Below are 27,774 nucleotides of genomic sequence, written 5' to 3' on the forward strand. Positions count from 1 at the left end.
GTTGGTGGGAGACTGACTGGCCAGTGAATGTGTGTAATTGTGTGTGCAATGCGTGCGTATGTGTGTGTGTGTGTCAATGATAGTGCCATGTGCAGCCTGGCCAGGGTAGAATGCAGGTCAGCAGAGAGGGAATGTCTGGAATGTCAGGATAATTCAAACTCTTTTTGACTTCAAGAGAAAACTGCTACCTGGGTTTGTTTAATGTATAACGTCTGAAAAAAATGACAAATAGTGCTAATTTGGCACATATCTTTTAAACACATTGGAAGTGTATTGAATACACACACAAACACAGGAGTTGGACAACATCTCTTTGGAGACCTCGTCAACTCAAACTGTTCCCAAACACCTGTCCTGAAAATAATATAGAACTCCCAGCTGTTGAAAAAAACAAAAAGCACCACTTGAATCCTGTTCCCATGCTAGTAAGCCTCCCATTTGATATCACAACCTATCTACTGCCATACACCCACACCCACTGACCCAGACTGGCCAGCTTTTTTGAAGGCAGCCTGTTTTCACTCAACAACGTTGACAAAGACTGGTGAAATAATTACAGCTGGGCTGAAAGTCTGCAAGTGTTTGTGTACCGTAATCTCCACCAGTGAGGACTGTGTCATAGGAAGAGGAGGAAGAGGTTGATTGTTCTGACAATGAGACGGCAATGACATCATATCAAAGAGCTCTGTTGAGAGTGTTCAACACTTGGGATAAATAAGCAATTGGCGGCAATGTTCACGGCTCAAACGTCAACAAAACTTATCATTTTAGACACAGGCCCATCTGGCCAAAGGTCCATACATACTCTCCATAAATCACTCACATTCTCTTTCCTTCACAATACACTCTGCCTCTCAAAAAAATCTCACTTCATATATATATATATATATATATATATATATATATATATATATATAGAGAGAGAGAGAGAGAGAGAGAGAGAGAGAGAGAGAGAGAGAGAGAGATGTATTTAAGATGTATTCAGAAATGTTTAATGAGTGCATATAGGCCAGAGTGCTGCTTCACAGTTTAGACCAGAATGTCTTGTGATGGGAGGGGACAGCAGGAAGACGGCTTGGGGTCCTGAGGAAGTGACTGAGTATGTAGAGGGAGGGAAGGGAGGGAATGGAAGAGAGTCACGAGGGAAAGCTGACTGCAGAAAGACAAAAGAAGAAGAAGGAAAAAATTAGTCAATAATACTGATGTATTGTATGAGAAGTGAAGGCTTTTATCTGAAAGATTTTGGAGATAATTTTGCTATAATTCTTTGCAACTCCTGTTGGATGAGTTATGTATAGCATGTAAATCACAATGTATAAGTGCTTATAGGACCAGGGAGCAAACTGTGGCTCCATGGGCAGCAAGGGAAGCATGGACACATAGAGATATTTACATACAGTCAGACAGACTTCCTGGCATTGTCAGCCCGAGAGCATTGATGTCAGATCCACTCCTTCCTGTGCAGAAGGGAGAACGCCATGCAATGACAATGGGCCCAAAACAGGACAGAGAGGAAATGTTTAAATTTAGGTCCCTTCTTCCACCATCTCCTCTTTCTATCGGCTCTGGAGCTCTGGAGCTCTGGAGCTGTTTAGGTTTTGTGAATTCCTTCAGTTCCCCGACCCCCCTCTCTCCCTCTCCCCATTGTGTCCTTTCAATGGAAGGATTTTCACATTCAAGGCAAATCCCAAAGGAGGATCAGCCAGTGAGACCAGAGTGCAGTCAATTACTTGTTTTCACTGACAAATGCGCTTTAACGTAAATCTGCCTCACAAATAAGCACACAGACCATCATGGTATAAGAGTTGGCTTTTGTTTTTCAGATGAAAATATTTTTTTAAAGTGCTTTTAACTTAGATTTTACAAAAATTGCAGCTGAAAATACTTACTGTATAAATAAATTGTATAAAGTAGCTTCATACATGCAAAATGTTCAATAGCTTTCCAAAAAATCCCACCTTTATGAAGTTAATAATACTTTCTTTAGTTGAAAAGTAATAACATAGCATGTTTAATATTAAACATTGATCATGATTATACACTATTTCTATCTTCTTACTGTAGTTATGTTAGTTGGGGTTTAGTGTTATACTTTTTATACAGCACGTCATAGTTTTTGCAATACATATGATAGAGTATTAAAGTTTTGTGTTATTGTGTTCTTTTTATCTTTGTATTATACGTTTTATAGACTTAACATTACATCTGCATATTCCCTTATAGTATTGTCACCTATGAATATTTTTAGAATTAATTAATCTATCAATCATTCAACCGATTAATCGACTCATCTGATTCATTTTGATTTTGAATTAAAGTGCATTACAAAAGCATCGGCATGCGTTACCATGATGAATGTGTTGAACGAGCTCTGTGGCCTAGTTGTAGTGTCTGTCCTGAGACTGGGAGGTTGTGGGTTCAATCCCCCGGCCAGATCATACCAAAGACTATGAAAATGGGACCCATTTGCCTTCATGCTTGACACTCAGCATTAAGGATTGGAATTGGGGGGGTTAGATCACCAAATGATTTCCAAGCGCGGCCCCTGCTGCTGCTCGCCGCTCCCTCAGGGGATGGGTCAAATGCAGAGAATGAATTGTGCCCCTCTTAGGTGGGTATGACAATCAGTGGTCACTTTAACTTTAACTATAGAGGGGAGACAGAGATTTGTTTCCCTCTTTGTTTATTTGATATAACTTCAGTGTTTGACAGTCTTATCAGTCCAGCACCCATTGGCAGGTTTGTACCATGCCTCACAGCTGCCCAGAATTAACAGCACTACTGACCAGAATTCTGTTTTTATGTTTTTGTAATTGTTCATAAACCAATAAGTAGTCGGAAATATTAACGGGAACATATGATTATTGAGAACAGTAAAGCACACCAGCTTCTAAATTGTAGTAGGGGCTATATTTGCATTCCTGACAAAAAAGTAAATACTGTACCGTACTGTATTTAAATTGTTGAAAATTATGCTTGATTACTTTCTGACTTCTCATTGAATCATAGACAGCCTGCTGAAATTGCACCTGTTATGTGTTAATTATTTTTACATTTAATGTTATGAGAATGTCTTCCAAATGTTTTTGATCGAATGCACACTCTCATCCTCCTCTTTTTCTAATCAGTTAATTACTTGCATAATCTAAAATGAAAAACAATGACATTAATACTTTGACATGAACAAATATCCTGAATGTCATACGCAAACATTTATTAAATGTATGTATGTATGTATGTATGTATGTATGTATGTATGTATGTATGTATGTATGTATGTATGTATGTATGTATGTATGTATGTATGTATGTATGTATGTATGTAGTCATGTCTATTGCTCAAACACAACCTGTGCTACCTTTAACGTTTGCTTCCATCCGCTGTCAAGCTCAAGGATCATCTTCATTCAAAATTAATACTGTGATTAATCTGCGTTAATACATGATTAATACAATATTTTTTGTGATTAATCAATGAGTTAATGCTTTAACTTTGTCAGCAGTAGCGCATATATTAAATTCAAGTCAGTGTTGTATAGAACTCCTGTAGTTTCATACCGATTTTCTCTTGTTAAAAAACTGTGCAAGTTGTTTGTTGTGGCGGGGTGAGTTGAATTTACCACCAAGTGCCTGTTCGCTCTCGTGTGCGCGTGCACAGACAGCGTGTCGGCGAGCGCGCGTGCACGCAGGCCAATAGTTCACCGGTGTGTGGCTTCACTCACAACTGTTGCTTTGGTCAGACTGGCTCGGGCGAGGTTTTGTTGTGTAAACCGAGCAGGAAAGGATCTTGTGGGGAGTCGCCGCTGTCTGCTGCCCGTCACTGAACTGCTGCTTCGCTCATGGATGTCAGCGAAGCCGCTAACAAACAGCCGGATGAAGTTGAAAGTCGGAGATTTTTTTTTTTAACTTAAGGACTCAAGCGACAACAATGCCATCTTCACCGCCGACTGGGAAGTAAGCGAACAACTTTATCTTAAACTTGCAAACATCAGTGTTGTTTACGTTTTTGTTTGAGATGACTGTTGAAGAACCTGCGATTTTTGAAGTGGACGCCCAGTGTCACCATTAATCCGGGGAGTGTCACTATAAAGTAGCTCGTCTTTCAGGATTGGCTTTATATTTTTGTTTCATGTAACATGAGTCACGATTTGTGTGAAAGAACTGATAACTCACTTTAAAATCCCCAGAATAGCATACCAGTAGTTACTTTTTTCAATAAGATTTCATGTGTACTAAATGCTATTTTTTATGCTAGGAATACAATGTACAGTATTGTCTACATGATTAAATCAGTCACTTAAAAAACAAGCTATTTGAAACAGGCCTGCTTTACACGTGATACACGTAAACGTTGCTGTTAACTTTCTTGGTATCAGTTTTCTGAAGCAGCTTGTTTGATGTCATAACCAGCATCAAATAACAAGACATACCTGACTTGAGGGTTTCCATGACAACACTGCCTCCTACTTTAAATGGATAACATGGCCCAAACATGAGGGGAGAAAAGCAATGGGGGAGATATTATTGTTGTTGACAAAACTGATTTTGTTGTTAATTCTTTTAGGCGTTGATGAGCGAGAAAGAGGACCAAGACATGATGCTCATTGGAGCGAATAGCTGACATTGTGGAATGAGAGATGATGGAGCAACTAGACAATCCTGCCGCTGAGAGTAACAACCCTAATGGGTTTGTGAACCGAGTGTTTAATGTTTCCCTGGATGTGGAGAATGAGACCAGCAGTGTTTATATTAAAGAGACTGGGTCAGGGCATGAAGAGACGCAGGGTGAAGCCCAGGCCCCATCTTTTCAGACCCCTGTCAAGGACAGACAGGAGGTCAACCGGAGACCCCGTGCCACTGGGGGCATCTGGAAGATCTTGAACCGGAAAAAAAATGTCTCCGAGCTGGAGCGAAGACCCCACTCCATGATCTTACTTGGGGAAGCGTCTGTCCCTAAACTCTCATTTGCTGATAAAGTTCGCTCCTTTAAGAAACTAAAATCTCCTTCTGTGTTCCGAGGGAAGGCTGGGAAATTGTCTAGTGCCAAGCTTAGCAGCTCATTGGTGGATGAGGACTCTTTTTGCAGAGACATTGGCACACCACAGCAATCCAGCAGGGGCACACTTAGACATCGCGGCAAGAGGCATTCGTATGCTGGCTACACAGCCGAGTTTGACTGTTCTTTCGAAGACATTGACCTCCCAGCTCTGATGGATGACCAACAACCCGCTGTGGTACCAGAAACTACAGTTCAGAACGGTTGTAAGCCATCAGAAAGAGTTTGCTACTCAAAAAGAAACAACATCAATTCAACTAACTGTAACAAAGCTGCAGGCTGTGAGGAGGCTAGTGTTAAGGCTAGCAAAAGTACCACCCAAGGTGCAGGAAGGCGACACAAAGATGTGTGGAGTTACTTGAGGAGGATCTCTCTTTTGGGAAAGGCAAATCCTGTTTATTCAGAGAGGAGCTTTGATTCTGAGCTTCACTCTCTTGACAAAACTATTGACTACGACTATGGTTCTGTAGACATTGAGAATGTCAAAGACTTCCAAGCACTGCCTCCAAAAAATCCTGACATGAAGGGACATTTTGGTGGACTGTTTAAATTTTTTAATAATGTAGCAGAAACAGCCAGAAAATGGCGGACGACATCCCGCTCCTTCTCCCCTCCTGAGGAAGAGAATACCCCAATAAGCTTGTCTCAGGCTCCTCAGTGCTCAGTACACAAAGTTCACAGTGTGTCCCTAACACCCCACGGCAAAGGACTTCTGCAGCGTCACAATTCTCCATCCTCACCATTGACCACTAAATCCTCAAAATCCAGTAGCTTTGACCATGAGGTCCCAGCACCTGTGACAAGTGAGGGATCTCCTACGGTTGTGTTTAAAGCTTTTCGGACATGCTCGGTGTCTGGAAGTATCAACGGCCTTCAAAGCTCAGCGAGTACAGGCAATCATGTAGACACAACAAACCACAGGTCCACGATTGTACAAAATCATATTCCTCACTCAGTTCCAAACACGGAGAGTCATGCTGAGCATGAAATGAATCCATCAAACTGTCTGCACCTTGGAGAAAAGGTAAAGGAAAACACAGGAAATGATGAGGATTCCAAGGATGCGCCACCTGACCCACAGCAGATACAGGAAGTGAATATTCAATTACAAATGAATAGTAAAGAGAGCACAACCAATAGCATACCATCATCTGATTCCACTGAGGAGATATTTAAGGTAATATACATCATTCATTTAAATGCAGCTATAGTATGTTTTCATTTTACATTTACATCCCATAACAGAATTTCCGTAAATGTGCAGGAAGCCAGTATTTTTCTGTTTAACAATGATGCCATAACCACATCCCAACGCAAACTTTTCCTAATCATTAACACTGCCAGAGGCATGCAATTACTGTCCATGTTCAAAATGTGGTTCATGTAACAATTTTAACCAATACATTCATTTTCCTGTAACAGCAGCAGAGTAGGAAAATGGCATGTCTGTCATCGCCCCATGAGTTCAGTCATCGCATGTGTGGTATAAATATTGATAATGAAAAAAGTATTCATTTCACCAACCTTGTGCTAAAAAAAAAAATATGGCACATATTGAGAGTTTTGAAACGTTATCATTTAGCACCATCTGTTGGCAAGAGGCGGTAGTAATTGCAAGGGCTGATGATATGACTTCAAACCAGAGATGTTTGCTCATTCTTGCATCATGTAGCATGTAACAACAGCCCTGACTTCCCTTGAGCACGGTGATGTCTATGCTTCATGGTGGCAATCCTTTTTTTTTTTGTACACTAGTGAAGGTATTAGTCATGTCCCTGCCAGTCACACTGAGTCAGGACATGGTAGCCCAAATCCTATTGACAAAATGAGAAACGACATTGCAATACTCAGCACAATATCATAAGGGGTTGTTATGCAAGGACATGTGCAGTGAATTTTGTTGTCATTGTTGTTGCACCACTGTAGTTCCCCACAATTCTTCAGTAAAATAGGAGCTTGTGTAAAATATATTTTTTTAATTTAATGGAATTTTCCTCAAAATCTAATAGAACTGTACATAAATCAGTCACAAGATTAGGTACACCTGAGATCTTTTTTTTCTTCTTAACAGTACTTCCTTTGCAAAGACAATACGTGTTGATCGATCACTTTTATCTAGACCAGTGGTTTTCTAATTATTTTTTTATTTTTACCAAATACCACCTAGCTATGCTTTGCGCCACCATCATGACCAATGATACGTAAAATATAGTAGCATAATATAGTTTAAGCTATTGTCATCCACCATACCATTATGCCCAATGAGAACATTGACACTATAAAAAAAATTAATAAAATAATGTACTTAAACAATAAGGAAAATAAAAATTTATTGCACATAAAAGCTAAAAATAAATACTTTTTAAAGATTACATGCAAATTCATGGAGCTAAAAGTTAAATGCAACTTAGTTGTACTAAGTGATTCTTTGGTGTACTAGTGCTATTTTTTATAATCACAGATCTAGATCATCACTAGAATCTAATAGCTTCTTTCTTGGTCCAAGCACCGCCCCTTCCTAGTGCTTCATTTAATGCTTTTTCATAATCCTGATAATTGAATTATGACTATTTATTGTTTAACTATATTTAACTAGTGTGGTCTACACTGTGAAGGATAAATAATTATGCTCTTAATTATTATTACTTAAAACTCAGTTTTGATTTACATGAAATAGAGCCATCCATTTTCCACTGCTTATCTTGCTTAATGTTGCAAATGAGCTTGAGCCTATCCCAGCTGACTGGGACTGTAAAACAGACTACCCCAGAATGGTTACTAGTTGAAGGCGCATAAGGAAAGATCACCACTGACACTCAAATTTACACCGAGTGGGAATCGATCCCACGGTGGCTGCACAAAAGGCAGTCATGTGTACCACTACACCACCAGTGATCTCTAGCAGATAAACCTGTATTTTCCACAGGGTTTTCTAGCATCTAGATTAATGAAAAATATTGACTAATTGGTCCTTAATTCTCCCCATAGTTTATCACGGATAATGTGCAGATTCTCAAAACATTAAAAGAATACATTTCTGATTTTGAATGAAAACAAAACATTGTATTTTAACGGCAAAGTGTTGTAATGGGTCTCGTTCGATTTCAGGTGTACCCAATGTAGTGTCCTGTAAGCATTTATTGTTGCATCTTGTATCTGGGCCAAGCCTCTGAGAACCTTTGCCAATCCCAGCTGTGTGAGCAGATTGCAAGCCAGACCGGCTGCAGTGTAAGACTGCCAGGCCCGGCCTTGCCCCTCTCTAACACAGAGAAGACCTCTGTACCTCAGAAGCTGCTGCACCCTCGTCCTCGCCCGGCATCAGCTGTATTGGATCTGCGGAGGCCTAACCCAGACCAAGATCTGGACAACGCTTATAGTGAGTTTGGCTCACTATGCCGACGGAGGCACAGACCTAATCCCGCCATGCGACACTCACTGGGCCTTAGATGGAGGCCTGCTCGTCCCAGGCCCTGCTCTGTCATTGAAGCAAGTGTTACTAGCACCATGCAGTCCACGGAGTTGCACAACAGAGTAAGATGTTAAATAACCACACAGGCATTTGTGTATCCATTAACTAAATTTGGCATCAATATGCAAATGTACTATAGATATATTCCCCTAAGCACAGTAGAAAGTTAGATGAACATTTTTAAAAAGATGTCTGAGTCCCACTTATAGTCTCCACCCTCTCACTGATAAATAGAGCACAAGGCCAGAATGAATGAACACACTACAGATGCTGAAGGTCAGCCTGTTCCTAACCCAGTATTTATACACTACTCACTGTTAGCTGCAACAATGCCAGCATGCTCTGCCCCATTTATAAAGCAGGGCCTTTATTCCTGGACGCTGCTTTTCCACCAGCTCACATCCCCCTCTCACTCTTCTGTCTTTCTCTTTGTTGCCTCTCTCATTTTTCCCCTATGTCCAATTTTCTGCCTCATTGCTCCCATAAGTTCTCCTTCTCGTTAACCTAACTCAAAGTCAGTTCGTTTGAACCTTAGAGGCTGCCCGGCTGGCTTGATGTACTGTGTAGTCTGACAGTTTGCAGCCAGGCATGCACCACTAACACACCATCACATTTGGCAGGCTGGATGTGAAATATTTTGAATTCACTGGACACAAGCAGAGAGGCAGGATTTTTTTTTTCTAGCGATGTTGTGTACGTTCAACCTGAGAATATATCAACTGTGTCCTAACTTTTGAGTACCCTCTAGGCCTTGTCTCGCCCTCTGAGGGTGTCTCCATTAGAACCACCCCTGAAGGCTTCTCTGCAGCGGTGCCGCTCCCTTCCTCTGCCCCCCAGCACTTTAACTACCTTGGCTCTTCTCCTGCCTCATTCAGGTATTACATCTCACATTTATTTAAATGTTCTATATGTTTGAATAGATGGGATCATCTGTTGCCCAACTTTCTTACTTATACCTGTTCAACAGATGTGGGCCAGTCATCATCGTCATCAGTACGTCTGCGGTCTGAAGGCAGTAGTTGCAGGAGGAAGAGGCTGCTGCGACCTGGGTCAGAACCCTTGCAGGTTAACATTGTAAGTTGAGCACACCCAGCATTAACACTCATAGCTTTGCTGTCTCTGAAGTTTTGAAGAGCCATTAAAAGATGGAACATGGCATCAGGGCTGAGCACACAGTCGTCGCAATTTGTTTCAAATTGTTCATTGCTTGAAAAGTGCTCATTTTACTGTCTCGTGCTTGTAGTTGTTGGTGGTTAACTACTGGAGCAACGACACATTATCTCCAATTGACATTAGTACACGCTTCGAGTGTGACCGTGCGTGCGTGCGTTGTGTTGTACTGTACATTCGTCTCATTTTCTTGACACGCGACTTGTTGAGGCTGGCCCATCTTTTGGAGAAAAATAATAATCTTTAAGTATATACAATTATTTTTATTAAAGAAAAAACAAAACACACATGCACTGCTTTGATGCTGGTTGACTGACTTCTGCAGGGAGGTATACTAAGGTGAGCTCTTGTGTGATATGCTGACATGTCACATGACATCATGCATGATGACTTCCATCGCCAAGCATTTGGGTTCCTTTGAATCACACTTTTTACTGCATTATTTTGTTTAATCACAAACGTTATGAATTTTGACTATACTGTACATCTAGATGTAGAAACGAACTGTGTGGGTGTGCATTGCATTAATGTGGATAAATACTCCTTCACTACATGCTGTAATATGAAGGATGACAAGGGTCGAGTCAATACGTCATCATCAATGTAGGAAATGATGCATGGATGTGATGACCGTCTAGAATGATTTCATCCAATCTTCTCATGCCATTCCTCATCTTAAACTAGGCAAGTGGGGTGATATTAAAGGACGACTTCACACTTGCATCTGTAGCAGTCCTTCAATAGGGGAGCGTGATGCAGGGGTGGAGGATGTTCCATGTGACGCCATGGAACATTCTTTTTTGGTTGTTGTTGCTGTACTACAATAAAGTGTAATAGCACATCCGCTACTGTAGGTGGCAGTGGCACACTTTTTGGCAGTGGGTGCACAAGGAGTATTAGCTCCTCTGCAGAGATGTACTTACAACGATGGGGCGGCAGGGCTCAGTGGTAGAGTGTCTGTCTCCCATCCATGAGGTTTAGGCATCATATGGTTCTTAACATTTTTTACCTTGGGGCCCAAGATTTCCTGTAAAAACTGGCCAGGGGCCCATTCAGATATTATGATTTATGTTGACTTATTCTTGTTTGTATTTAATAACTAAATTAAATCTAGTTAAGGTTTATAAACTCATTATTTTTGAATGAATGAATTCATTAATTACATAAATCAAGTTGTTGAAACAGACAAGTGAAGCTTTTTTAAATATTGTATTTATCGTCTTTGTTTTCCTCTATGCTCCATTTATGATGTAGGCCTACTCACTTGGTTGACTGTTTACATGTATTTTTTTTATCTTGTTTGGGCTGACAGTCCAAGCTTGTGTGACGTATGGTTGAAGGGACGTCAAAGTCGAGCAGTATTTGACTAATTACTGTCGCCTAGAAGTTTCTAAATTAGCTTAAAAACACACTTTTCCGTTTTTGTGTGCGTTTATGTGGATGTTTATTTTTTTTAAACAAACGAGGCAGTGTGGACGGATTTTTTTTCTGCACGGGGAAGGGAGAAATATTCGGGTTTTAAAATGCCCTGCTACATGTGTACAAATCCTCAATTGAAACCTGCCTGCGGGCCTTGTGGCCCAGTTACAAAACTGAAATTAATCTGCGGCCAACTAGATGGCGCTCTTGAGCCGCGGCCCAATGGTTTATCAGGTTTAGATAAAGCGCTATAAAGGGGAAGAAAAGTAATCCATTTACCAACAATTTCATAGACAAATGATGCTATTTATAGTCGCGGCAGAGAGTTGGGGGGTAGGGGGGGCACAAAGTAATTTCTTCTTCTTGGTGGAAGCAAAAAAAATAGAACAAAAAAAAATTATTGAGTAACACTGATCTTTCACATTCATTATTTTCTGTTAATAACCTGCGCTTTAGAACCACTTCAGTTTTTCTTATGGTAAGTATTCATGAACAGTAACTTTGCTTACCGGTATTACTGACATGAAGTGTGGAACGGTTAATAACGATTAATAATGCAGTTTACTGTATCAAGTCAACTTGACTGACTTGATCATAATTATTTATTATTATTATTATTATTATATAAATAGTATTACCTTCTTATTAGTAAAAGTAAACAGCAGAATAGGTGCTTTGATGTGCACGTTGCCTTGGGGAAATTGTTGGTTAGTGCATACAAAGTGGGTGTACTGTAGGTGCGTGGTTGTATGTTGACGGGTGCGGAGAGGCAAGGGCAATGGGGGAGGAAAAAGACAAATGAGTATTCAACATTTTGAACCTACTAGTTTAAGTTGAAACTACTGGTTGACATATCTGTTTACTTAATACAAAATTGGAGAATTGCAATATGATCTACAATATCCCCATTCTAAAAATGGTTTATAAATAATTCTGTTAATTATCATTGATATCATATTACATGACCTCAATATAGAATTAGATTTTTCTAATAAAGTCTCAAATTGAATTAAGCATTTGGAGCACTTGATGTTAAATGGTGTGCAAACCACTGCACAATGTTGCCATGACACTGGCTGTCTTGCGTTCATCTACTTGCTATCTTTAGGCAGCCTTTTTAAGCAAGGGCTAAAAGAAGACAGTGTGTGGGTGACAGAGAGAGAAAAGGGGGCGGTAGAGAAAAAGAGAGGGAGAGGGAACGAAAGATGTTTCCTTTTTCGTGTGCATGTTTGTGTCGTAGCCTGCCCTAGGGTAGGGACACGCACCACTGGAAAGGTCGTTGAATGGTGAGAGACATTTATGTGAAGCATCCGCAGATGTTCCACATTTCCCATGTCTTATTTCACTATACATGGCTTTGACGGATATCTTTTAGGTACACTACAGTGTGTATTACTGTTCCTATTAGGATGACGACTCGCGCTTGGAGGCCGCAGGCGGAAAGAAAGCATTCTCACTGCAGTGGATTAACTGCTAATGCTGACGCCTCTCTTCTTCATTTCATTTAAATGGATTTCTCCTCCAGTCACTGCCCCCTCTCCTCTCCTTGCCTCGGTTAATTCTTCTTCAGATTGAGGGGACAGTTTGCTGTGGTTTGTTGCTGATGCTGTGATAGCATCTGTACTGACTAGTTGGTGAGAGAGGCTCATTTATTAAGGGCTTCATGCTGGTTAAAACTTAAATCAGAAATTTTACATGATTAAGTGTAAGACCAAGCTGGGTATGTTCGGTCATAATCATATTATGCAACCCTGTCTATTAATTATGAACGCATGAGTCAGCAGGCAGTGGTAGTTTGGGCAAAGAGTTGGCCAGTGATGGAACGCGCTACTTGTGCACGCAACGGTACACACATGCTGGGGCACCAGTTCTCATTTGTCGACCTCGCTCTTTCAGCGTAGATTATTTAAATGACTGCGTTTACAATACTTGCCACCTGGTAATACATACTAAGCACAACACACTCAGACAGAGAGTAATTACATTTTACATTTCTTCTGATGTGCTCTATTTCAAATGTATTATTTGGGATGGATGACTCATTCCACTGGCATCACAGTTTTAAGAAGAATAAATAGCAGCAGGTTGTGATTTATTTGTCAAACACCGTGAAGGTTTATCAATGAAGAACTGCAAACATCTGCCCTCCAAGCCACTCGTGCTCTCGAACCTGTCCTTGGTGTTTATTCAGCAACACTGCTCTACCAAGGTGCAAATCCATATGCACTGTGACATCCTGCAGCCACCAGCTGTAACAGTTCTGATAAAGTGCTGCTGATAGAATCTAAGCAGGTAGTTGTGTCACAGCCTCCTGAGGCTGTTTCTCCTTCTGACTGGGTTTGTGCATGTCAGGTGTGTTCATGTGTGTTATTGTTGGTGCATGCACAGTATGTTGTGTATTCATGTGTGTGTGTGTTTGGCAGACAGAGAGGCTCAGGGGCCTTTTTCTTATATAATTGTCAAGAGAGTTTCCTTTGCTCCCTGTAAAAGCCATTCCCACATTTATTTAATGTGGCTTCATGTTCCCAGAGACTATGTGGTAACTCTCTGATCTGACTCACTGGAGTAGCCTGCATTTCTGTAACTCCAATTATTCTCTGTATCTTTCCGTATCTTGTGTGCCTGTGCAAGTGCAGATTTGTTTTGTTGTTGCACATTGGATCATAAACTTCCAGAGGGCTATTTGTTTTTGACAGCATCATCTGTGAAGTGATCATATGTTGATGTCATACTAGGACATTGAGGACATTTAGTAGATGAAAGTGTCAAATGTGTTATGTAATCTTCCTTTTGGGAAAGCTTTAGAACATGCAGTACTTATTATCCAACCTCAATCTAAGTCCTCATTTAGCCTGGCTGCCATTTTGTACGAGTGATATTGGTAATTGATATCAAGAGTGGTGTACTCGTTTTGGTATGGGTCGGGAAAAAAACCAAACATCCCCAGTAGTAACAATTATATTGATATCCTCCGTCTTGACTACTTTTCTGTTCTCGCCCCCATATATCCTCCTTACCAAGTCATTAAGACAATTGATCTTGTTCCAACTGTATGGGAACAAATTGATGAAGGCCCATTTCTGTTCTGACTGTGCCTCAGAGCACAAAGCAAGGTCCATAAAGGCATAAATGGATGTACAGTATTTCGTGTGAAATAATGAGATTAGCTCACAGAGTCTTGACCTCCACTTTGCCACTCCGTTAGGATGAAGGGCAAATATTCCCACAGACTCATTCCAAAATATTGTGGCAAGCCTTCTCATGAGATAAAGGCACCTGGTTTTCACATATTTTGTCCATGTAGTGGCGTCTCTTTTTTCCTCATTTTTCCCACACTGCAGTCTCATTACGTACAAAATGTAGATTTAAGTAGTTCTTATTGTTGAGGGGATATTGTGGCACAGGTCTTGCCAACTTTAAGTGGATATGCAAACGACATCAATAATGTTGTCTTCAGCTGAAAAGTTGTCATTTTATTGACTGTGCACAAGCACTTTGTACTTGACATTTAGGATGCTGCCTCAGCTTTCTCTCTGGTCACCCTCAGGCCAAAATCCTACACACTGGAACTTTACCTTATTGGAAGAATGCCATGTGAGCTTAAAAATGTGACATGAATTAATTACTAATTGTGGAAGTGGGACATAATTAGCAGTTAATAAAATACATGTGATTGATGATTTATTTCATTTTTTTTAACTTAAAAACGCTAGCTTTCAGAATTAAAGTTGGAAGCATATTTAGTCTTTCTTGTGCTCGATATGTGCAATTAGTTTAAATGATCTCCAAGCAACAGTGACAAGTGTAGCTTTTAGGAAAGACAATTGTATGCATCTATGCAAATGCTGACCTCTGGCACACAAAATAATTAGAGACATATAAAGATCACCGTAGTATGTCAAAGGGTTTTTGATATTCCTCACAGCTACTTCAGATGGTTTCATCACTCCTAGCATCCCTGTTGTTCATCAGTTTTATTATAGCATACACAAATATACAATGCAAATGTGTTTCATTCGAGCAGTGATCCCATTAAGGCATGGCAGTATAAGCTAATTTATTATTTAAACCTCCCACACAAGAGATTGCTTAAGCAGGGTCTATAATTGTGACAAACTCTTGTGTAACAGACAAGCTGCTAAGGCCTATCCGAAGAGGACGGTTAACGCTGCCACTAGTCAACGGCTCCAGGGACAATTCTTTTTTTGTGCATTAGGGTTCTGAAAACTGCTTAAACGGACTTATGTAAATCTTATTTGACAAATATACAAGGCCAGCATGCTCTGTGGAATTCAAGCATACATAGTTTGAAGTTTGGCAGATGTCAGCTTTATTTACCCTTCAATGGATTGTGCACATGTGATGGTGGTGAACCTATTCTAAAATAACAAGACAAGTATAATTGGCTGTAAGGTGTTGTAGTTGTGTCCTGTAGGCCCATGTGAAAGATGGGGTAGATTGTCCTGGCAGCTGACAATTCCTGTGTACATTATTTTTTTAATATTTTCTGTGTCTGACCTCCCAGGCTCCCTGCTACACCAATGCGGCATTAGAGAAAGCGCTCCATCACACACACGTACAGTATTATGCAACAACTTCTCTTTTAGTTTTTCTTCTTCACCCTCCCTCTTCCTTTGACTTCTGAGAAGAGAGCTAGACCTCATTCACTGGCATCGCGTCTTTCTCCCTCTCCTCACATCAACTTGATTTTGACTCCCCAATGTTTGTTTTTCACCCGCTCACCTCACTTGCATTCTCCCCATGTGGTCCCCCCTCCGGGCATATGAGACTACCTGCTTCTTGGGGGTGGTCTATGTTCTTGTGGAAACATGGGGGTGTATGCTGCTGGTGGAATCTAAAGCAGGTGGTGAGATTGATTTACAAATTGTAAAAAATAATAATACTGGAAACGAAAAATGTCACATTATCCCATATAGTTTCTCAATGTACAGCCAAAAAGTTTATAAATGTGTTTTGTTGCCAAGAACCTCCACAGCACAGGTTAATCTTTTGAAATGGAAAGCAGTCGTCCAAAACGGCAAATGCCATTAAAATGTACAGGAGTGACGTTTATAGGTCTACCAGCAGCTCTCTTCTTTTTTCGGGTCAGTTGGACTAAAGAGCATCTAAAATGTGAACAAACCCGACTGGTGTCGATGCATAGACCAGTTGAAAGAGCCTCCGATTTGCTTACTCTTTTAGTCAAGTATGTGAGAAGACTGTTTATTATCAACTGTTAAAAAATGGCTCCAGATGTAATAAACATGGGGATCTAACTATACTGCTCTGAAGTAGACATTTTACAAAACTCTAACAGACATTGCATGCAAAAATAGAGCCAGCAACCAGAAAACATAGCCAGGATTCCAATGTATAAGGCCCCAGGTGGCTGCCAGTGCTCTGATGAGTTGTGACACTAGTAAACACACTCATAACTGGCACAATGCAAGTGCAGTGTGCAGTGCTCGCCTGCAACAAATCAAAGCTGAAACAGGTCATGCATTTCCTTTTCCCTCATAAATGCCTCTTTCTGGCGGGTTGGTACAAAAAAAAAACACATGCTATATAAAAGTGTGTGTGTGTTTTTTTATTTTTTATTTTATTAATTATTATTTTTAAGTATAAAATAACATATTTGAAATTTTCTCCCAAATGTTACAAAGGTTCAGAGGGTCTAAATAGGGATTTATGATCAGATTAAATGTATGATAAAAAGGCAGTCTAAAGAGAGGAAAAGCCACCACTGAAAAAATATCTTAATTTTTAACCCTCATTAGACTTTTTTCCCCAAGCAACATAAAAAAAAAGCATCACAGATTAATACTTGCATAACTTTATTTTCAATGACTAATTTCTGAACAATGCTAAAAGACCTAGGTTCAAGAACATGCATATTTTAGGCATTCTGAGGCATAGAAAGAAAGAAAGCAGGAAATCAGTGTGGTTGCCGTGGGGATAGGAGGGAAACAAAAAAACAGGAGCAGACTGGAGTGGAAATGGGTGTGGTGCAGGCCATTGCCTCAATAAACCAAATGCCCTTCGGCCACAAACAGATTTGATCAGACAGAAATTCTTATTCTGAGTGAAACATTCTAAAAATGTTTGTGGTCTCACACAGACTGATTTGAGAAAAATAATCTAGGGTTACGATTATTATGCATTATGTCTTCACCCATTTTGGGCCACTACTTAAAATACTTAAAAAAAAAAAAGTGGAAACAAAGACAACCTGAGATAAATACCCTCCGCCCCCTTGTATTTGGTCACTTAATTTTGTTGGGGCAGCTGTGAACCAATGTTTAACTTGTACTGCTATCTACATATTATCTACTGCAGTTTATGACTATGCAGTTCCACCGCCTCTTGGTGAGGTGTGTGGCATCCATTTTGACCATCCACTTAAGTTCCCAAGTATGGTTTCATTTCTTATAGGGACCTATAGACCCCACTCCATAAGATGAAAGTTGTTAAGTGCATTTGCCCTTATACTGCAGGTAATGTAGGTGGTGATAGATAATATCAATGTAATTTATGAGTACAGTACAATATATTTATCAATGTTTCCCTAAGAAATACCATGTGAGCTAGGGCTTCTCAGCAACAATATAATTACACCAATCTATTGGTAAACATTGATGTGTGCTGCTTAACAGTGTCTGCGTGAAATTCATTGCAAGGATGTTGAGTACAGTCAAGATCTGGAGAAAGTCCAGCTTGATGTCGATTGATTTGCCTCTGTTCCCCTCTTCCAGATCATGTTGACATTGTTGTGGCAGCCTTGTGCACTGGAGTTATGCCTTAATGAATGATTTCTCTTCATGTGTTGTGTGCTCACTTGGGAAAGGGTTCGGGGCATTTGAACAAGAGTGGACAGTAAATAGGATCAGACCAAACAAAAGCCCATTTAATTGGTATTGTTTTTGTTCCTCATTGCAGACTTATTGACACATGTTTTTCTTTATTAAAATACTTTATTTACATTATGAGTCAATGCTTTCATGCTTTGACCTCACAACACTGCTTCTGAAATAGCTGAGAGCAATGAATGTGCCATGCTAGACAGATCGTGTATAGACAAGTCTTGTTCGCGACATGGGCTGTTTTCAGGAAACTATTCATTTTCACTGACAAATTTGTGAATATAAAGTACTATCCTGGTAGCAATCCAATAAAGGCTACAGCCCAGTATCAGGAGCCACTGTTTAGAAAATAACTATTTTGCAAGTTGTCTTATTAACTCTTTGACTGCCATAAACGTTATAAAACGTTTAGCATAAACCTAGGGAAGGGCGCCGAGGACGTTAAAAGACGTCCCCTATGTTTTTTTTTTTTGTTTTCAAAAACGGGTGCAGGAAAGCCTTGGGCAGCTGTGCTGAAAGTATCAGGCAGATATGATTAGTCAAAGACTCGTTTTGGCCCCTAGAGGGCAGCGATGACTCTCTTTGCACAAGGTTGGATGGGCCGCCCACCGTGGGCGTCAGTAGAAGACGTGAGGCGGAGCTAGAGTGTTGAGGAGACAATGGCTGATCCAAGCCACAATGGCTTGACCAAGCAACCGGTTACAAGCAGCTCAGCTTGAGCATTTTTTTCAAAGACGGAAAGCATCAATCAATACTAAAAAGCGCATTGATGTCAACGATGATGACGACTCCGAGCTCTACGCCAAAGTTGGAAGCTTTGGCCTGTTACTATCACGTAGTAAGCCTCACCGGCTAAGCGCGGCTAGCGCTGCTAAGGCCAGAAAACGCGCACAATAGCCGGCCGGGTACTTCTGCACAAGCGGACATTCGATCGGGCGATGGAGAGTTGGCATCGACCAATGCAGATTGATGATGATGATGATGATGACTGCGAGTTTGACGCCAAAGTTGGAAGCCTGGACGTGTTTACGATCACGTAGTAAGCCTCACCGGCTAAGCGCGGCTAGCGCTGCTAAGGCCGGAAAACGCGCACAATAGCCGGCCGGGTACTTCTGCACAAGCGGACATTCGATCGGACGATGGAGAGTAGTCGAAAAGCATCGACCAATGCACATTGATGATGATGATGATGGTCACTCCCGAGGTTGACGCCGGAGTTGGAAGCATTGACGCGGCCGTTCTCTCGTCATAAAGCCTCACCGGCTAGCGCTGCTAACGCCGGAAAACGCGGAGCTGCACAAGCGGACATTCGATCGGACAATGAAGAGTACCCCGAGTCCAATGCATATTCATCGGAGGAGCGGGTACAGTCTGATCACGGAGAAGACACTGTTTCTGGACTACGATGCCACCATGAATGGAGTGGATAAAATGGATCAGAACATCTCCTACCACCCGGTATAGCAACTGAAGGACACGGGGAAGCGAGACGTAACGAAACCGTAGCATGATCCTGATATTAGACTTGATGACACACTGCAGTATATACTTGCTATTCCCCGGAAAAAAAACGGCCTGCAAGAAAGTGGCGCACGCGAAGAGGCAATCTGTTGTGCAAATGCTGTTGCGTCTCTTTGCACGCAGGAGAGTGTTACAAAAAGAAAAACTGTCGTTGAAACATCCACATATTTGTAAATAGCACCACAGTTGCACACATTTGTAAATAGTTTGCCAAATTGTTGTCAAATTGTTACACTGTTGAATGTAAATAAACGTATTTTGCTATCAAAAAACACTTTTTCATTCTTGGTGGTAGTGTTTTATAGAAGTAAAGCACTATTTAGGTGTTTGTGGCATCATTCATGGACAAAAAGAAGTGTCAAATTCACTAGAATGCATGAAATAATATCGTTTCACTAAAAGCTTGATTTCTCCGTATTTTGGTCCAACACAGGCGAAATTGGGTCAAACTAACCATTTTCTATTGTTGATTACTAAAGAACGGAATAAGGTAGAAACAAACTCTTTTTTTCTGATGAAAGATGAAAGTCCAATCTTTCATTTGGTAGTACGTGTGTTTCCATAGTCCAAACAGAACATTTTCTGTGGACCTTGAAAATCAGTCAAAATGCTTAAATCGGCTGGCACTGACTGCATCCCTTTTCTGAAAACGTCTGGCAGTCAAAGAGTTAATATTAAATAAATGAGAAACCGGTCTATTCAGTTTCAAGTGGGATGAAAATGTGTGTCTGAACAAGATGAGGGCTAGGTCAGCCAAGGAGAAGAACATGCCAATGCTTGTTGTTCATGTAAAATAAATTAAACATTTTATCAGATGTAATACTGTGAGGAATTGTACTGTTTTCACAAACGAACTCTTCTGTATATGTATGCGTAAATTAGCATTGGTGTCTGTGCAGATTTAGACTTTCAAATGTGACCTTTGTTGTCTAAATGTCAGGGAGATTGGAGAGTGAGCCCACAGTGGAAGGGCACACTTATGTAATATGCTCCCTCTGCCTTTCACACACACACGCACACGCACACACACATCCAAGCACAGAGCAGGATCTTGTTTGAGAAGGGTTGTCATATCTTAGCTGTGATGCTTTGTACGGCTCTTTGCAATTCACTGAAAGCCTCACTTTCATGAGCCTTTGCTTTTATCTGAATGTATGTGCAGAAAGTGCCCTGGAAATTATTTATGGCTTTAAAAATACTGATGCACTCCGTTTGGTGTTATTCTTTCAAACATATTCTTAGATCTTTGATCCAAACCCGAAGCGCTATGTGAAGTTGTGTTGAGTGGTTGATTTGATAACTGGTGTGGGGATGTGGTGACTGAACTGAACCAAATGCAGCCTATGAAATTATTTATAATCACAGTGTGTACCCATAATCTTCACAACAATGAGGACACAAATACTAGGACAATACCTAATGATCATGCTCAAGAAATCAGCTGACTTGCTATTGATTTTGAAAAACTGTTAGCTCACTTGTTATGATTGATTATGTATGACTATTTATTGTTACTATGAGTACTGTGTTGGGGTCTATTTGTAACAGTTGTGTAATTTACAGTATGTATTTGGCAGGCAATGTGTGCCTTCAACTGTCAAATACAAAAAACAAAACAACAACAACAAAACACGCATGTTATTGCTTGTTAGTGTATCATTCTGGCAGGAGACCAGGACAATCCCCTGTCGAAATATTTCACATCCACAATGTCTTTTGCTTTACCCAAGACCAAGACATCTTCAAGAGCAGTCATTTGTAAGTACTCCAAAATGTGCATGTTTTTCAGTAGCGGCTAATCTTATATGTTACTTTTCCCAGCCAACGAATCAGACTACAGTTACGCATCAAACTCTCGTAACGTTACTACGTCGTTTTTATTTACTTTGATAACAAAATGGCGGCAGAATTTCTGCTGGGGAACACCTTACACCACCAAAGGCAGTTATCATTAGACTATTTCCAATGACATCCAGTCCCACTTGAGACAACTGCAGCTGTCATGTTGGAGATTAACGCCTTGATTTGTTCTGATGCTTATTGAGTGTTTGAATAGATACATTTGATAGCCAACAAAGAAAAATTGTATCCCATGTTAGCTACAATATACAGTAGATGAAAGGGAAAACATTTTATTTCATTGTTTATTGAAATGTTTTCCTTCAATTGTTAAATGTCAATAAAATCCAAGTAAGGGTTAATTATGGTTGAGTAAAAAAAAAGTCTTGCCAGTCTGAATGATGCTTTTATATTTCATTGGTTCACGCTATTCAAAATCTATTCTTATAAACTGAAATTTAAAGATCTTATGCCATAATTTTTATTTATTTTTTATCTTTTATATCATTTTATTAGGTTTGCAAGATTATTTGGGCTGGTAATAGCCATGATGCCTTTTTTCCAAGCTATTTTTGTTGTTCTTAAATGCCTGAGATAAAAAAATCAGTTGGATTTCTTATGAATTAATATTGGATATGTAATAAGTTTTGCTCTGATTGGGTTGCTGTTTTCCTTCATTTCATCTGGAAAACATCTGATTGGTAGTTGTGTTGGATCTGTTGAAATTCAGTGGGCCATCAGTGGAATTGTTTTTTTCCCCTTCCATTCTGATGCCCTATGACATTGCAACCACCCAGCGAGCACACTGAGGTGGACTGACAAGCATGAAGCCATGGTCGTCGGCTGGTTCTCAGTTGTGCACTTTATTATTTTTTATTTTTTTTCTGAAGGGATTTGATGAACATTTTAGGTCTTTGCACTCTCGCTAGAATGTTTTCTGTGTATGGCAGTTCTGGCTTTTTATGCAAATTTATTTACCATAGAGTTAGTAAACATTTAGCAACAAGCTACATATCATTGCCGTCACTCAAAATATTCACACTTCCAAAATGGCTACTTTTCAAGAACTCAAACGACCGGCTTCTTGCTTGCCAAACACCATTTCATTCAAGTTAGTATTACACTTAGTATTATACCTTATATTGTTCACCCTTTTGTGTACTGACATTAACACAATACTACTCCAAAAATCATTTTCAATCGCTAATTTAATATGCTAAAGTCGCTACTTTATTACACTGTTATTGCTTGAAATGGCAGAATACATGGTCGACACCTTCGTCCACATTTGAGCTATATTAAAAGTACATACATGTCAGAAATGTAATATTCTTTGGCTACCTGAATGGTGCCTGACTCCCACCGTTCTAATCTCCTTGAAGGTAGTAATGTTAGGCAGTGCAGCTATTTGGTTATGACCTCCACTATGTCATCTTATCATGTATTCGTCACTGATCCAAAGTTTCTGTACACTTTGTCAACTTTTTGCCCTTCATTTTGGCACATCTGACTGATTAGGGTTACACAGAAAAAACAAACGCAAACAAACGTGAGTCATTCTACTAATCTTTCCATTTCAGGCCTATAGTTTATAATGCTAATCTCAACCTCCAACGTGGTGGACAAACAAATGTGTCTGTTCGGACATATAGGCACCCATACTTTGAGCTTAACATTCAAATTGTATCCAGTAACATATTACTGTAATATATGCATTAATTATTCGTACTAATAACTAATACTGTATATACTGTAGGCCTAAGATTTTTTTTTTAATTCAAAATAAAATTTAATGTGGGACACTGTATAAAGGACTTCTTATATGCCAATTATCTTAACTTGATCTTTAGGGCTATTCATACGAAAAACAAGTATTATCATTTGATTGTTGCACAAGAACGACTTAGGGTTCGAATGATTGTTTTTGTCTCCCCCATGCGAAAATTAACCGTATATGGGATCGATTTGGCATAGTAGCTTCAGACAGAATGGTGGTGGTGGAAATTTGCTGACATCATGCCAATATGCAAGATGTTTAACGCTTTAAATAAGATGGGTCCTTTCTCGTGAAATCCTCCTGTAAAGTGTGACTGATAAATCATACATCGCATTGCATTACACGTACGGCGGTATTGTTCGGGATGTTGGTTGTGATACTGATTTCAGCCTTGGTGGTCAATGAAGTCAGCGAGGGGCTGGCCGTGCCCCTCCCCGCCTGGTGTGATGTCTGATGCCGGTAGTCTAGCAGTGGAGGCTGATGAGTATTAATTCAGGACCGCCTCTCCAACGCTGAGCTGAGCCCTTCTCTGCCTGGTCCCCGCTCACCGGAAGGCAGCTCTGCAGCTGCGAACAGCCTGCCCACCGCCTCTCCCCCGCCTGCTTGAATCTGCAGCCCGGAGTGTGGCTCGTTTGTCGGGGACGAGGCAAAAACACCGTCAGGTGTTGACCAGCAGGGAGAAATCGCGGTGCAGACTGATGACGATGATGATGGTGAGGATGATGCATCCCTTCCTGTGCCATTATGAATTGCAAGACGCAGTGTGAGGAGGCGTATCGGCATCTTTTTTCCACGTTTTGCCCAACCGTAAAGGTGGATTACATGCTTGCCTGGGGTCTTCACGGCTGAATACCGCCCGACTGAGAACGCCTCTCACGGCCCGCAGTGCTGCGCCATGGCCTTGGATGTCCAGACTTGTGCGGTGTTTACGGTGATCGCGTTGCTGGTGCTTGTGAACGTGCTGTTGATGTTCATCCTCGGTACTCGTTAATGGATCTGCGGTCGGGGCCCGGTTCGCAGCGCACCTCACTGTCACACAGGAGGAGAGGAGAGACAGGCGGTGCGCGGTGGTTGAGAGCGGGGACACCCGGCGCTCCATCACGGCTACGCGTTGAAATGAATGACGTTGGTACAACATAATGTATTTGTGTTACCCCCCACCCTCCCCGATCCTTCGTTGTGTATCGTGTCCTCTCACGTTCGTTTAATTGTGATAGATTATGTTGTGTGGTGGTGGTGCGGACACTCGATCTGTGATGCTGTAACATTTTTCTGTGCTCGCTCGAGTTACTGTATCCCCGCATATAAACATGTCCCTTTCGTCGATCTCCTCTCTTTTCTCTCCTCCATGTTGTATTCCATGGCTTATGAGCATGAGAGTATAATTGAATTATCTCAGTACGTTGACTGGGTGATATTTTTTAACATCTTGCTGCTGCATGATTTTTTTTTTTTATTATTCACATCATGGCAGCAAATATGTGATCTCCGTACTGAGGACAACGTGTTATTCCTAGCAAATAGGCCTGCAAGTAAGATGTGTGCTGCAGACGCTGCAGGATGATGGTAACTGAACAGTAATCAGTTGTGGACAAGGCCAGGCCTAATAAAGGAGGGCCTCCACGTTAGGTTTCCCCCATTTTAGATGCTGTTAAAATCGGCTCCCATTTCCAGTCCTGGGTTATTCACACTTCGACAATGCACATGTTGCTGAGGTTTACAGCTCTCTGACCATTGCAAACTGTATTGAAATATCTGCACTTTTTTTTTAATCCGCCAAGTGAAAAGGCATGTCAGAAGAAAAATCATTTCTTCCGCATGCAGTAGCATGAGCCAATAAAGGATGGGAAGCAGGTGTCATAAATGTTTAATGAATGTTATAAATAGATATGCTAAAAGCCCATCTCAGAGTTGTTCATGACATTCCTATTATTAGTGATGGTGGGCAAGCTAGTTTGCTTTGTCTTTTTTTTTAGATTTAAGTGCTTTCTCACCCTGTAGGCTAAGTAATATGTGTTTGTTTAGGGGAGGTGGAAAGGTTTCATTGCATGTGTAGACAAATACTTGGCAACCATTTGTATTAGAAGGGAAGGTATTTCTCTCACTTGTCATGGCATGTGGACCAATGTTCTCTTCAGTGTAGAACAAAGCTAAAACTTGGACTGAAAGCAGAGCATCGTGATGTTGTATATACTGTGCACGTGTTCACGTTAGCATGTCCATGTCTGCAGTGGTTTGTTTCTATACATGTATTCTAGCTTATTTGTATTGACTCGAGTCTTTTATTGAATCAGAATGCTTTTGCACATTTGTAATATCTCCAGGGCAGTTGTCTTCTTAAAGCCTTCTGTTAAATGTTGTGCAAACACAAGTGTCAACGTGCGTATAGTGTGCGTGAGTGACAAAACCATGTGTGCGAGAAATGTGCTGCTATTTCTCACTGTTTTTAGGAAGAGCTATTTCTGATTGGCTCCCAGACTCGGGGTATATGTGTATTACATAACAAGGTTGGCAGACGCAGGGAGGATGGACCGCGAGACTCACAGTGTGCGTCAGAAAGAGAAACCTCTTTCTGGAATATAGCACCCTGTTAATCAGCACGCTCGTGAACAACCTCAATTTTGAACTCTATTGAAAAGGATCATCAATCATGATCATATGAGCCGGACTTCTCCATGCATACGCTCTCCTTACAGCTACATGCTACGAACATGGTAAGGCTTGTTGAAACATATGTATTTGCTTAGGAATGCTGTCGGTGCATCGTTGCAGCTATGCTACAAGTACAAAGAGAGGAAGAATGCAGTGGGGCAGCCAGTGTAGTGAATGCTGATGCTTTGTGGTGCAAAGATAGGACTCAAGCCATAGCATTTTTGTATTTCTTACTTGGTGTTCATTTATGTCACTTGAACATGCCACGTAAGTCCATTCTGTAGACATTTCTCTGCATTAATTTGCTTTGACCTAAATAAAGATTTTGCACTTTTAATGGTGCAAGTTGTCATACTGTATAGGTCATTACAGCTGTCAGATACACTGGTCACGAGTGTTTGTGTGTAAGAGCTTTCTGTTGTTATTTGATCAAGCTGTGGCCGAGCTTAGCTATAGCAGGGGCAATTGTTAAGATTGATTATGTAATGCATTTAATTTATTCCGACATGCAGGGAAAATAATGCAATGTATTGGAGAGTGCTGATCTCATTAAGGAGATGGGATGAGGGAAAGAGAAGAGAATAGGGAGGAACATCGCTATAGTGACTGGATCGCTATCTCCCCCCCTTGTTTCTGATGCCTGTTGCCTGTATTACAGCAGATTGATAGGAACTGTACTGTGGTGATTTGGACAGAAGATGGTGTAGTGCAGTGATGGGAACCTGATAAGTTTTAATAGGGGAGCATCAAAGCTGACCTCTGTATGTTCTGTATGTGCTGGCCCAGTCAGGTCGATCATTCCACAATGCATTTCTGCATTATAATCATTTGAGTCTGAATGATATAAATCCAATTTCTCCTCCTGAATGAACAAAGATTTTTAATCTTTTTGAGCAGCCTCCATCCGTGCTGTTTCCATGGCAGCGTGACACATGTTTTTGCAGTAATCCTCCTCTCTTCCTGAAGTGAAGAGCTTTGAGATATAGGCTGGAGCTATTGTTGCAGCAGCTCACAGCCCTGTGTGATTGCCGATGTAATCAACCGACTCAGTGACATCTTTGAGCGAAAACCTGCATGCAGGAATGGCTGCTTTTGCTTGACACGCAAGGAACAATTGAGCAGATTCTCCAGATCCAAAAGTCCACTATGATGCAGTGGTTAATAATTAAGGGCTGGACTCACTCCTAAAATCTCGAATTGTTAATCGTGCCGACGTCAGCGAACGGATTCCGTTTGGATTTATTACTAATATGACATCTTTCCAAGGAAACAAACATATTTCCTGGAAAATAAATCAAGTTTGACCTAAATAGTAAATTGAGAAGACTTATAGAGCCTATTATCATAGCATTAAGAGTTTTACAAAGTCTGATATTCAATTATTTCAAAACTTATTATAATCAGCATTATTATAATATAATATAATATGATCGGCATTGCTGCCTCATTGTTCTAACTATGGAATAGTTCTTTTAAGTTTCAAATGACTTACCTTAAGTGAATTTCGTGTTGCATTGTGGTCAACGGTCAAATCTGGATCGGTTATTGCACACACTGTTGTTGAAAACCGTAGTAAATTGTCCTTGCGGCAAACATCCTCAATGCTGGATGGGTTACCCTGCATGCTACTAAGTTGGTACAGTTGCTAGCTGCAGAGACCATAGATATATTAGCTATGGAGCAAGCCGTGTATTTGGCTCCAATAAGTACATGAAAACGTATGGAATTCTAAAGCGATTTTGATGTGGATTGGTTCGTTAGAAACTACAAACGTGTCATTTTACAATCGGGGCTCTAACATGGAGACCATAGCGGGACTCCCGGGTTGCACACAGCACCGCTCACAGTGAAGGCTCTATATATAAATATCTATTCCGGCAGCCGCTTGCCTGAAATGTACATGTTTTCTGAATGATCGTGTAGCAGTTCAAAATCTCTTGTGCAGCTTTGCAACTTGTTGCGCTGAAGAAAAGAGCCCCGGGATCGACACACATTTCTGTTTGCTTTATAA

At 40.7% G+C, this 27,774-nt stretch overlaps 1 protein-coding gene across 3 annotated transcripts in view; it reads left to right on the forward strand.

The window, feature by feature from the left end:
• The first annotated feature begins 3,716 nt into the window (after window positions 1–3,716).
• Window positions 3,717–27,774, forward strand: part of arhgef9a (Cdc42 guanine nucleotide exchange factor (GEF) 9a) — a 49,459-nt gene continuing 25,401 nt past the window's right edge. For 2 of the 3 annotated variants that reach the window (XM_086084378.1, XM_086084379.1), the window contains exons 1-5: window positions 3,717–3,954; window positions 4,565–6,233; window positions 8,249–8,587; window positions 9,274–9,400; window positions 9,493–9,599. In XM_086084378.1, the coding sequence (XP_085940504.1) occupies window positions 4,638–6,233; window positions 8,249–8,587; window positions 9,274–9,400; window positions 9,493–9,599 (2,169 nt within the window). In that variant the 5' untranslated portion in view covers window positions 3,717–3,954; window positions 4,565–4,637. The remainder of the gene's footprint in view (window positions 3,955–4,564; window positions 6,234–8,248; window positions 8,588–9,273; window positions 9,401–9,492; window positions 9,600–27,774) is intronic. The other variant, XM_086084380.1, reaches the window with a different exon arrangement.

This window comes from Leptonotus elevatus, chromosome 9 (assembly GCF_054856555.1).
Source record: "Leptonotus elevatus isolate MCC_2025b chromosome 9, RoL_Lele_1.0, whole genome shotgun sequence".
NCBI classification, from domain to species: domain Eukaryota; kingdom Metazoa; phylum Chordata; class Actinopteri; order Syngnathiformes; family Syngnathidae; genus Leptonotus; species Leptonotus elevatus.